Source organism: Gopherus evgoodei, chromosome 1 (assembly GCF_007399415.2).
Source record: "Gopherus evgoodei ecotype Sinaloan lineage chromosome 1, rGopEvg1_v1.p, whole genome shotgun sequence".
In the NCBI taxonomy this organism is placed as follows: Eukaryota; Metazoa; Chordata; order Testudines; family Testudinidae; genus Gopherus; species Gopherus evgoodei.
The window spans coordinates 214,445,472-214,459,272 of NC_044322.1; the positions used below are offsets into that span (position 1 = coordinate 214,445,472).

At 42.3% G+C, this 13,801-nt stretch overlaps 1 protein-coding gene across 1 annotated transcript in view; it reads right to left on the reverse strand.

Moving 5' to 3' along the window:
- Positions 1-13,801, reverse strand: part of MAN1A2 (mannosidase alpha class 1A member 2) — a 309,610-nt gene that overhangs the window by 236,436 nt on the left and 59,373 nt on the right. The window contains exon 2 of the mRNA XM_030535069.1: positions 573-828. Within this exon, the coding sequence (XP_030390929.1) occupies positions 573-828 (256 nt within the window). The remainder of the gene's footprint in view (positions 1-572; positions 829-13,801) is intronic.

A 13,801-nucleotide genomic window follows, 5' to 3' on the forward strand; every position in this document is an offset into this window, starting at 1 on the left:
TCCCCCTCGGAGTCATGACCCACGGTTTGGGAACCACTAGGAACAAGTTTCTCTTATGGACAATCAATTCCATAATTGTCCACCATAGAGCTTTTTACACTTTCCTCTGAAGCAGCTGGTTTTGGCTACTGTTAAGAGTCAGGACACTGGACTACATGGACCACTGGAACTGATAAGGAACACAGTAAGTGTGAATCACATGTTCAATATTTGAAAGCATATATGACCACATATGCATCCAGCCTATTTCTTTGGTATCAAATGTTGTAGGAACCTTTTGCTTCAGGAAGTCAGAAAACTGAAAATGCACAATATTGAAAATGTGCCACAAGACATCCGTACTCCTGTGTTATTTCTAACTGCAAACCAGAATTCAATTTTTTCTAAACACAAATGAATAGTTCTTGTGTAACTGTTACTAAATGTTTTGTTTTTTAAACACTTTTTTAAAAGGAAAGATTTATAATCATACTTAATTTTTTAAATGTGATTTCATAAAATGTTCATGAAAATCTAAATAAAACAATTCCTATCACAGCCTGCAGCAACTATGATCACACACTGCCTGTTACCTCTTTAATTTTGTCCCTCTTCTCTCGGATGTCCTTATCTGTTGGGTCTTCACTGTTTATCCCTATGAGGTTTGGTACTGGTACAGGTGGCAGAGGTTTGCTGTCTTTCTTCTTCATTTCTTGGGCTACTTTGTTCTTTTCTGTCTGAATCTCTGCTCGAATCTCATCTCGAGATTTCTTCAGCTTCTCTTTTGCCTCCTCTAGGGCTTTTTCATGGTCTGCTCGGATCTTATTTCTCAGGCGCTCCTCTTCTTCTCTAAAGAAACAAATGCTAGTCAGAGCTTGGCTTCATAAAGGAAACAACAATTGGGACAACCCCCCATTAAAGAGAAGAAGCCATATTCTGCACTGGTTTACAGTAGGCAATTATGTCGACTTACAGCAGGGGTCAGCAACCTTTCAGAAGTGCTGTGCCGAGTCTTCATTTATTCACTCTAATTTAAGGTTTCACGTGCTGGTAATATATTTCAACATTTTTAGAAGATCTCTTTCTATAGGTCTATAATATATAACTAAACTATTGTTGTATGTAAAGCAAATAAGGTTTTTAAAAAGTTTATGAAGCTTCATTTAAAATTAAATTAAAATGCAGAGCCCCCCGGACCAGTGGCCAGGATCCGGGCAGTGTGAATGCCACTGAAAATCGGCTCGTGTGCCACCTGTGCCATAGGTTGCCTACCCCTGACTTAGAGTTTCACAGAAGAATGTCAGTTTAGAATTTAGTCCCAGTTCTCAAACCGATTCCACACAGTTTCGCTTTAGTGCCTTATTTGTTCACAAACCACGAGAGCGCTCACCTTTCTGTGGCAGTGACTGGTTATTGTAAATCATGCCTCAGTATTTTCCCTTGCCCTTTCATTCAACAGTTTAAAAAGAAAAGGCCCCATGTTCTGAATTTCATCTACAAGGCTGACATATAGTTTCATAAATGCACCTCTCCCCCTATATAGAACACACAAAATTATGTTTAGCAATGACTTAATTAAAAAAATACCAAGAGGGCTGTTCCCTACCTTTTGCTCAGGGCCGCCAGGGGAGGGGGGCAAGCAGGGGCCCCCATAAGAATGGCTGAGGCTCCCGCCCATCCCCGTCCCCACCCGACCCCATCTCTGCCTCTCTCAGCGCATCCAGGAGAGTCCCAGAACCGTGCTGCAGCGTGGCTCCGGCGGGGCCCCTGAGCTCCGCCCCGCTCAGAGCCACATAGTAAGGGGGTGGGGCTGCGAGCTCCAGTGGGGCCTGAGTTCCCTCCGCTCAGCCTGGAGCTCACAGCCCTATCCCCTTATCATGCGGCTCTGAGTGGGGAGGAGCTCAGGGGCCCCGCCGGAGCCACGCTGCAACTGTCGAGGGAAGCTTCTGGATGCGCTGAGGCGTGGTTTGAGGTGGAGGCTGACAACTCGTGACCCCCAGTAATAACCTTGTGGTCCCCTGAGGGGTCCCGACCCCCAGTTTGAGACCCCCTGGGTTAATTTAATTTTAGCACCCTGTATCCATTCACATGCATGTGCTATTTTGAGCATTTCAGTTTTCAGAACATAGGCTCATCCCAGATTCTGGAACAAGCTCAAATGCTCAGTTCGTGGAGTATGTACATAAGCTATACTAAAGACAAACCCACAGTAACTATCTCCAGTTTATGAGGGACTCCATGGAGCCAGTCTCTAGGAAACAGATAAAAGCATGGAGGTCAAGTCCATTAATGGCTGTTAGCCAGGATGGGTAAGGAATGGTGTCCCTAGCCTCTGTTTGTCAGAAGGTCAAGATGGATGGCAGAAGAGAGATCACTTGATCATTACCTGTTAGGTTCACTCCCTCTGGGGCATTTGGCACTGGCCATTTGGTAAACAGGATACTGGGCTGGATGGACCTTTGGTTTGACCCAGTATGGCCGTTCTTATGTTCTAACCTAAATGAACCCAAAATTATGGAGACAGATACGAGTCAAGAAAGCCAGCAGAGTACCAGAAACCTGCAAAAATCTCTGACTGGATGGGCTCAGGCATTTGGTCACAAGCTGAGGTGGTACAAAAGTTCTGGATTTTTTTAAGCAGATTTTTGTTTATTGTTTCTTTAAACAATCAAACACAGCAAGCAGCAAATATTTGGCCACACACTTCTGAAACCCCAAACTATATTCAGGTTTTGGCAGACTAATTTCAGCTTTTCAATTAAAAAAAACACAACAAATTTTGAAGGAAAGCAGACATTGTCCGTGATTTTTTTCTGCTTTTTAAAAACACTTAGTTTTCGATCCAAAAAAAGTTTTGACGGAAAATATTTGTCCAACCCTTTTAATGAGCTTTAGTGCCTTTTAGCACTGGCTGATGGTGAGAACCAGTGATATCTTGTAAAGAAGTTTTCTCAAAACTGAGTTTGTGCCGAGATGCGGAAGCTTTATTTTTCTCAGGGCCACCTGTGGTGGGGGGAGCAAGTGGGGCAATTTGTGCTGGACCCCGCAGGGGTCCCCACAAGAATATAGTATTGCAATTTTTTTTATGGAAGGGGCCCCCGAAATTGCTTTGCCCCAGGTCCCCTGAATCCTCTAGGTGGCCCTGCTTTTGCTCAATAAAGAGTTGCATCAACAACCTGTTTTATGTGCAACACAGCAAATTGTAGTCACCCAAGTCATTCAAGAGACATGGCTTGCAAAAACTACAGGTCCCAGAACAGCAAGTCCCATCCTGATTTGAATGACTTGTCGCTAAAACCAAGGTGGATCATGGCATGCTGAGAACTGCAGTCTCTGGAAGCAGCAAAGCTGCATTTGGACTGCTCATTTTGGGCCTTCCAGAATTAGTTTTCATCCAACTATAAAGTGATTTAAAATTTTAAAGTTTAAAAAAGCTGTGCCCTCTGGTATTAAAGTCTGCTGTCATTGTCCAACTGAGTCAGCTGCTTAGCGATATAATAAACATCTACACTAGTGTTCCCCAAGATATGGAGGGCATCCTCCTCAGGGAGGAGGGAGAGGAAGGACTAACAGAGTGAGGGGGCACAGAAGGTATATAAATTAACATAAGTAAGTCTTGAACACCACATTCCAGGGCGGCAGGGGTAGGAACGATTGGTTTCATTTTCCTGGACTGGGCTCAGCTTCCAAAAGTTTGGGAAATACCACCTTAAATTATAAAGCAAATTATATAAAATACAAAAGCCATATTAAAATAATCTTTACTAGCATGGAGCAGAAACTTTCCCAAGACACTGTAGTGAGCTCCTACTGAACCTCTAGCATGAAAAAGGGTTGAGGCCCCTTTGAAAACTTGGACGTAAAACTAGGGGAGTTTGCCTCTCTGCACTTAAGTCAGAGTTCAAGGAGTGGTAGGAATGCAACATAGAGACCTCAGAGTGTAAAATGTTGCTACAACCTTCCAAATGCACTATTCTCCAGTTGTTTTCCCCACATGTGTTAAAGATCAAACTGCTGACATCTCCCCCTGTGCTGTGCAAATGGCGCTCAGAATAAAAGAGCAGTCCAATTGCGTGGGAAACAAGGGCTGGGAGCTGGAAACAATAATTGCTTGTCTCCGTTGCACATTCCCTGCAATCAAAATCCAAAAAGCAGGAGAGAGTTTGAGTGCAGAAGGGGTGAAAGGTTGGGCTCTGGGAGGGAATTTGGGTGGGGGAGGGGTTCTGGGGTGAAGGCTCTGGGCTGGGACAAGGGGTGGGGGTGCAGGAGGAGGGAAAGGGGTGCACACTCTGGGAGGGAGTTTGGGGGCAGGAGGGAGTGTGTGGGAAGGGGGAGGGGGTGCAGGTTCTGGGAAGGAGTTTGGGGGCTGGGGAGGTGGGCTGGGGGTACAGGCTCTAGGAAGGGGTCGGGGGGTGCAGCACTTAGCCGGGGTTCCAAGGCAGGTCAGGGGGGCTCCGCGTGCTCCTGCCCTCAGGCACCGCCCCCACAGCTTCCCATTGGCTGCAGAGGAGCTCAGGGCCGGGGTAGCACATGAAGGCACAGCCCCGCCCCGTCCTGGGGCCAGCAGACACATGGAGCAAGCAGGCAGACACCGCTCAGCTCCACAGCGCTGCCAGGGCCTCGCCTGGAAGGGGGGAGCACCCAGGGACAGCAGGCGGGGCCAAGGGAGAGACGCAGCCCAAAAACTGCTGGAGCCCTGCAGGCCACATTGGGGAGGATCATGGGCCACAGACAGCCTGTGGGCTGGGAGTTTGAGACCCCTGATTTAGGGTGAGAAATACTATTTGTAACTAATTTATTTAGTGAAACTAGCTTAGTTTGGGTGTTTGATTTCATTTGCTTAGTAAAATACTTTGTTCTGTTTGTTACCCCTTTTACCACTTAAAATCTGCCTTTTATAGTTAATAAAATTTGTTTTTAATTATTAAATCTGTTTCTGTAATTCCTAACTGGGCAGGGGGCAGAGGGGTTAAGAAGTGTGCACACCTCTCTCCATATTGAGGGAGGGGGCAAAATTCATAATGTATCTTTGGGTCTGCAGTCCAAGGGAGGTGGACATCTGAGTGCTGGAGCAAGTCCCTTAAACTGAGTCTTTCCAGAGCTGATCTGAGGCTGGATGTTGCCCTGCATGTGTGTGTTAGAGAAGGTTTTAACAGCCTGGCTCAGCAAGACAGGTTAAAGGGGGCCCATGCTGGCAGAACAGGTAGACTCAGTGGTATTGCAGCACCATCAGTTGGCTTCCCAAGGGGTCCAATCTGTCACAGTACCTTATACCCAAAACTATTAAAAGAATTCTCTGATCATGTCTCTGAACCATTAACGTGGATTTTTAGCAAATGTTAAAACACTGGCGAAGAGCACAGGAAAAAAACTAATGTTGTACCAATATTTTAAAAGAGTAAATGGAATGACCCGGGAAACTACAGACCAGTTAATCTGACATTGGTCACAGGCAAAATCATGGGAAGGTTGATATGAGAAGCAATTAGTAAACAATTAAAAGATGGTAGCATAATTATTGATCATCAACATGGTTTTATGGTGTTGTCTAACAAAGTTTTTTGATGAAATTACAGGTTTGTTTGATTAAGGTAACTGAATCGTGCGAACAGTTAAAAGTAACAGTCTGCATGCAACTGACAGCCAAGTGACAGCTACAGTATTTGCTCTTGGTAAAAATCAATCATTGTGCTGTGACAGTGAGAAACTAAAAGCAAGGCAGAATAGGCAGTTATGGGAAGAAAGAATGCATAGTCCTATGCCCAGACAGAGAGTGAAATCAAACTATAGAGAATTTAAGGAAATAAAGGCACTGGCACTACTGCTTTTCTTGCTCCATCTGTACCTTTGGGAAGAGGATAATAGCTAGCCTGATTTGTATTCCCACCCCTCCACACACACCTCTCCCTCCTAAAACCCTTTTGGTACAATGTGGCTAGTGACAATGTTAATGATTATACATCTCTCAAATTGTTTGTTAAAAGTCTGTGCTAGTGTTAAGTCATGGAAGGCTAAACATGGCGCTGGGTGCCACTCACCACCCAAATCCATGAAACTATGTTTGTTAAGTTTGTTTGTGCTAGAAACAGAATTCTCCTGCTAATCTAGTGCTGGACTATACCATGGGTTAGGTTGATATAGGGGTGTCTGTCAGGGGTTTGAATTTTTCATACCCCTGAGAGACGTAGCTATATGAAAGTAAATTCCTAGTGTAGATCAGGCCTAAGTTAAAAAGCTGGAAGAGTAAAACTCTTGTGCTAAGTAGCCAATATATTGCTGCACAAAAAAGAAAAAGTAGAAAAAAAGGCAAACAAAATTCTTCAAATCCTTAAAGAAAAGTATTGGTATAAAATGTTTTCTTTTTAACCTAGTTAATAGTTTTTGTTTTGCTGCAGTAATTCAAGAAAAACAGGATTCTGAATGAACTTTAACTGCTATTAACTACAGTTATTATTTCCGTTTTCTTCCCTTTGAGGCATCCACTTTTTATTCAGCTTATATGTTGGTTTTTTCCTCAATAACCAACCCCAATAACCTTTGTTATATTTCTCACTCAGCTGGGTATGTTGACTTGTTCATTGTTATTAGTGTTTTGGAACACTCGTTCTACTTGTCTATCCTTATTGCTTTCATCCATATTGCTTATGGATATTCCATGTCACAACCTTTTTTATTTTAACTTTTATTTGGGTTTTACTTGTGTTGCAACAAAAAATAATTTTGCTAATAGCTATAATTATTTGTGATATGACACTTTTGATTAAGGTAAAAAAGGCCTTTAGTAAGTTTATTTTCAGGAGGCAATAAGGTTGTCCATTATAAAGTTATTTTGGTTTATATTTTGTAGGTATCTTTATTCGTAAATGCTCAAAAAATATGAGGAACTCCCACTCAGGGTAATATAATCTCCCCACGAGAAAATGTATGAATGCTCAGCCCTCAAACAAAATATAATCTCAGTTTATATACTTCTGGTTAATTTACCAACAAAAATCTGAAAATCCACATTAATCAATTAAATTGTTTAAAGGGAAAGCATAATATTGTTATTAATATTTTGCAAAATGTTTTTGTTACTGGAATATTTTCTAAAATGCTTGTTAAATTATGACATAAAACTGACCTGAGACAGTGCAATTTCTAGGAATGACAGATTTTCTCAGAACTTTATACCTGAATAGACAGAAATAGCTGCTCCCTTATATGCTTTACTTAAAGGTAGCAGCTGAAAATGAAATGCAAAATTGACTAAAGCGGTCACTAATTGAAACAGGCGTTAGCCTCAGCTCCTATGTTGATTCAATCTGATTATTTGCAACCATTGCCACAGAGATAACACTGACAGCTGCTTTGGGTCAACACAGGAATTCAAAAGCAGAACAATTGCTTATGCATCTCGAGTATTAACTTCTGTAAAACAGAAATATTCTTGGTGTGAGAAATATATGTTGGCTACATTTTGGGCTGTTATGCAGTTTGCTTACATTGTGGGACTGTCATCTTTGATTATCAACATGCTGTACACCCCAGTACCATTCTTGTCATGGCGGAAGTATTAAGGAAAACACTAAAAAGAATCAATTAATCAATATAATTATGAAGATTCAAATTTATAGTTATAGGTAATATGAAATACAATGGGTTTCATATATGGAACATTCAAAAAGCTTTAAAAAAATACTCAAATGGAGAAATGGCTGGTCTCGTTGCCAATGAATATTTGCTGAATCAATACAGGAATGAAACAACTAGTCACAGAGATTGATATCCTCTGGAATCAAGCTATGTAGCTATGTCACCTCTTGATTATAGTTACTATACAGAAGACTTGTAAGTACAGCATATTTTTCACTTTTCCTGCCAATAACTGAAAAAGAAAACACATTTATGAAACAATAGTACAGGCTCACTTGGTAGGGGTCCTCAGAGACTCTTTTCAAGTACCGTGTCCAGGTACCTCAGACACTCGTACAACACTCACATGAATGATGGCAAGCACCCATTCTGGCCTGCTGCTCAGAAGTGCAAGCCAGACTGATCTGCCAATGTGATGCCCTAGGGACCATGTAACCCAGCTCTGGTATAAATCACAGTGATGAGACAAAAACTTCCCAGTATGGCTGAGTACCTGGAATGTACACCAAACACATGCCACGTATGTGTGAAGTGGAGAATACTGTCTAGTTATACAACAGTTACAACAGAATTAGAGAGGGACAGTATTCCCAATTAACCAGTTCAACTGGTGTTTTATTCCTAAATTCAAAACTATAAATAAATTAATCAAAATCATACCCGTACTCAAATTTGTGGAGCCAGGAGTAATAAGTCACCCACGCTTTGGTTTAAGGCTATGTAATTACTCCCTAACTTTACAATATCTGTTGCTAAATTAAATCTACATTTAAAGTCTGTTAAAACAAAATACAAAACTCTTAATTCACATGTAAGAAAAAAAATCAATATTCTAGATAATCAAATAGAACACGTTAAAACCAGTTAGCTAGTGAAATCAAATAAATACAATTAGGAAACATCCAGCTGTGGCATTTATTTTTAAGATATTGTTGTAGATACAAACATTGATAACTGTAGTAATGCTTATAATGTGTTGGAAGGTAAACTGTATGTTAAAGCAGCAAAGAATCCTGTGGCACCTTATAGACTAACAGACGTTTTGGAGCATGAGCTTTCGTGGGTGAATACCCACTTCCTCAGATGCATGTGAGGAATGTATGTTAAAGGATTGGCAAAAGAAACAGGAAAGGAAATAAGCACTGGAGGATACCACTTTACTCCAGCATGTAAAGTAATCAACACCCTTGAAAACAGTACATTTCCAAAGGTGTCAAAGTGGGGGGGAACTGCGCCGGGTGTACCATAAAAACAACTAAATATCAAGCCTCTAAAATCAAGACACCTCCCCTCCCTCAAAATGCAACACAGGAAAATGTCTAATGACTTTTTTTTGTAATGATTTACAATCAAAATGGACTTTGAATGAAAAACCCATGTTTAAAGAAAAAAAGAATTACTGACATTAATCAATATGCTCTCCAAACCACCCAACAAATAAAGGTGAAAGCACATACTAACATACAACATTGAAGTATAAAAAATGAAGGACTCCTAAATAGTAAGATTATAAGCTTTGTTAGCTATATTTGAATGATTTCTAATTATGGATAGTGACTGAGTTTAGGTGAGGTAACACTTAGAATGTTTTGACTATTCTTCTTTGATATTAATTGCTGATTTGTTTAAAATGACTAGGATTTTAAAGCATACGAATTCACCTTTCCTTCCATCCCTCCCAACCTCCCCATGAAGACAAGCCTAAACTTAACAGAAGCTTGGAGCTTCTGAGATCAGTTTTCACAAATACGGAAAATAGGTGAATACAATGTTATAGTGAGCATTGGTTGTGACTCCTATATTTAGGACTATTATGATCCTTTCTTTGAGAAACTATCATACCTCTGTTAGCAACAGGCCTTGGATATTCGGCAGGCAGACTCTTTCACGCTGCAGAAATGCCCATTTTTGTTTTTCTTTTTTTTTTATGGTCCCGTGAAATTCTGTTAATCTTTGCTGAGAGACAAATGGTTAAAGAATCACTGTTTCCTTTCTCTCACCATTTCTCAAGTGACTATTGCAAGCATGCCACATTGCCTTGGGCACATCTGAGAGCTGCTGTAGTGTCGTGTTGGGGAAAAGGAGCTGGAATGGGCTTGGCTCCTTCATCTCCAGACCTAGCACTTGGCCCCGGTGATCTGTACCCCAGTCTGGGAGCACTGCATGGAGTAGAGGCCCTACCACCACCTAGTGAATGTGTGGGACAAGGGACAGACACTGGTTGATCTGGGTCCACCAACACAGCTGCTCATGTCCCACAAAAATGGAGATCACAACCGGCTTCTGCTTCTAGCTAATGCAATCCTGTAGTTCAAGTAGAAGCAATCTATCCTGCAATGCTGAAGGTTCAGGTCAAGACGGTTATGCATGATAGAACTTGTTTTTCTCTCTCTTTTGTAAAAAGAAAGACCGACCCTCTGAAATCACCTACAAAAGAGCTGTGTTAAAAAATAATAATTGCAAAGTCAAGCACTTTAAAGTTAGGAAATGCCATATTTACGGTTGCCCAGGCAACCTTAATTCGACACCTTTGTGTGTGTGTTTTATGATAAAGTCTTTAATTACAGGATCACATACTATTTTTTCTATGGGACCCCTGCCTCCTTCAATGCATAGGCTGGTTGCATGAGGGGTCAGAATTATGGCTGCATGGGCAACCACAAATTTAACCTTTACTAACTTTCAAGTGCATGACTTTGCAACCCAAATAATGGTGGCCTTAATGTAGGTTTTTGTTGGTGGTGGGTTTTTTTTGTTATGTTTTGGTTCGGGATTATAGGCCCATCAAGGGTCCCCCTGATATTATAAGCTGCCTGACTTTGCTCTTGTGACTTATGAACAGAAAACCTACAGCAAAATAACTCTTCAAATTATTCTTTGGGGAAGGGACTGTCTTTTACAGAATACTTGTACAGTGTCTAGCACAATGAGGCTTCGATCTAATCCAAGGAGCCTCGGCACTACTGCAACACAAATGTTTTATTTAATCTTGATTATTTTATGTAACATATAGCTCTGACATAAAGTTCCATCCTCTCCAGAACATTATGCTGTTGAGAACAATCTCCTTGGAACTCCTTTAAAAAGCCTTGGGAAAAGAATTTACAGTTGCCTATTCTTTTCTCATTAACCAACTTTTTTTTTTTAGTGTAATCTTTTCCTGCAAATGGGGGTAAAACCTATTCTTAAAAATTCTTTCTAAAGGGGTAAAATACTTAGGCAAGTTTAGCTTTGATTACAAAGCAGGGTCAGTGTGTCCCTGAGTAGATGGAAATAAAGCAGTTACCTTCAAATACTGATAACACACTCAAATATGTGAATAGCTTTATTGCAAAAAATGAGATACCCATATCTATTATTTGAATATCATACTAATACATATAGTATGTTGCTAATACTTTTAAGGAAAAATAAAATAATTCTTCAACCCAGAAGAGACCTACCGTATATACTCGTTCATAAGCTGAATTTTTTTAGTAAAAAAAGGGAAGCACCAGAGACAGGGATCAGATTATGAATGGGTATAGAGAGGGAGAGGTGGGACACAGCTCCTACCCCCAAACAGAGGGAGCAAGGAGACGCAGCACAGACAGAAGGGAAGAGGCATGTCATAAACAGATGGTTAAGGGTTAATGTCTCTTTTATCTGTAAAGGGTTAAGAAGCTCAGTAAACCTGGCTGACACCTGACCAGAGGACCAATAGGGGGACAAGATACTTTCAAATCTTGGTGGAGGGAAGTCTTTTGTTTGTGCTCTTTGTTTTGTTGTGGTTCACTCTTGGGACCAAGAGGGACCAGACGTACATCCAGGCTCTCCAAAACTTTCTGAATCAGTCTCTCATGTTTCAAACTTGTAAGTAATTAGCCAGGCAAGGCGTATTAGTCTTATGTTTGTTTTCTCAACTTGTAAACGTTTCTTTTTGCTGGAAGGATTTTACCTCTGTTTGCTGTAACTTTGAACCTAAAGCTAGGAGGGGTCCCTCTGGTCTATAGGATTCTGATTACCCTGTAAAGCATTTTCCTTCCTGATTTTACAGAGATAATTTTTACATTTTCTTTCTTTAATTAAAAGCTTTCTTTTTAAGAACCTGATTGATTTTTCCTTGTTTTAAGATCTAAGGGGATTGGAGCTGGACTCACCAGGGATTGGTGGGGGAAATCAGAGGGGATAGTTAATTTCCCCTTGTTTTAAGATCTAAGGGGATTGGAGCTGGACTCACCAGGGATTGGTGGGGGAAATCAGAGGGGATAGTTAATTTCCCCTTGTGTTAAGATCCAAGGGGATTGGAGCTGGACTCACCAGGGATTGGTGGGGGAAAGGAGGGGGATGGTAAATTTCTCCTGGTTTTAAGATCACAAGTGTCAGCTCTCCACCAATCCTTAGTGAACCCCAAATTCGTCAACCCAGAGGCCCAAGTGACAATTCACCCATTCATGTCAAAATCTTTAAACTAGCCCACAGCTGAATTGCCTGTCCAGTACAAGGGCTGGGCAGGAATGTGGACTTTTGCAGTCTATGACAATTATCCCATCCCCATGCTACTGGGGGAAGACTTGGCCAACCATGTGAAGCTGGCCAAGAGGGTGGGGATAGTCACATGCAGCCAAGCCAGGCAAGCTTCCACACCCATCCCTGTTCCTGAGCTGTCCACAAGGGCCCCATCTGTGTTACCAGAGACCCAGACAGAGGTAGTGGAACCGGATCCCCTGCCAACGACTGCAACACCTATAGTGCATCCAGTCCCAGAACCGGAACTGCAAAAGCAACCAGCACCAGAACCGTTGCCAACAATCACTCCAGAGCTTGCAAACCCATCTACAACTCCAACGCCAGAGGACACCAGCGGGCCTGAACTGGCAGAAGCAGCAGACAACCCTACCCAGGAGGCTCAGCCAGAGCCTGAAATATCTCATAGTGCACCAGTGGAAAGCAGTTCACAATCAACGAAAACAACCCCATCACCTACATCGCTTCCAGAGGGACCAAGCCCAAGTCCACAGTCTAAGGAGGAACTGATGTCTCCAGCCTCAAGGGAACAGTTCCAGGCTGAGCAGGAAGCAGATGACAGCCTTCAGAAAGCTTGGTGGGGGGCAGCATGGAGCACCCCACCGCCTCTCAGCTCTTCTAACTGATCCCGATTTGTTGTAGAACAAGGACTTTTATACAAGGAGACTCTTTCTGGTGGACACCAGGAAGACTGGCGTCCTCAAAGACAATTGGTAGTTCCAACTAAGTACCGGGGAAAGCTCTTGAGTTTAGCTCATGATCATCCCAGTGACCATTCTAGGGTGAATAGAACCAAAGACTGATTGGGGAAGTCCTTCCACTGGGAGGCAATGGGCAAGGACGTTGCTAATTATGTCCGGTCTTGTGAGGTGTGCCAACGAGTGGGAAAGCCCCAAGACCAGGTCAAAGCCCCTCTCCAGCCACACCCCATAATTGAGGTCCCATTTCAGCAAGTAGCTGTGGATATTCTGGGTCCTTTGCCAAAAAAGACCCCCAGAGGAAAGCGGTACATACTGACTTTCATGGACTTTGCTACCTGATGGCCGGAAGAAGTAGCTCTAAGCAACATCAGGCTAAAACTGTGTGCCAGGCCTTAGCAGACATTTTTGCCAGGATAGGTTGGCTCCCCGACATCCTTACAGATTCGGGAACTAATTTCCTGACAGAGACCATGAAAAATCTGTGGGAAGCTCACGGGATGATTCACTTGGTTGCCACCCCGTACCACCATCAAACCAATGGCCTGGTGGAGAGGTTCAATGGAACTTTGGGGGCCATGATACATAAATTTGTAAATGAACACTCAAATGATTGGGACTTAGTGTTGCAGCAGTTGCTTTTTGCCTACGGGGCCGTACCACATCCCAGTTTAGGGTTTTCACCATTCGAACTTGTGTATGGCCACGAGGTTAAGGGGTCATTACAGTTGTTAAGCAGCAATGGGAGGGGTTTACGCCTTCTCCAGGAACTAACATTCTAGACTTTGTAAGCAACCTACAAAGCACCCTCCAACACTCTTTAGCCCTTGCTAAAGAAAACCTAAAGGATGCTCAGGAAGAGCAAAAGGCCTGGTATAATAAACATACCAGAGAGCGTTCCGTCAAAGTAGGGAACCAGGTTATGGTCTTGAAGGCGCAACAGGCCCATAAGATGGAAGCGTCACGGGAAGGGCCATTCACAG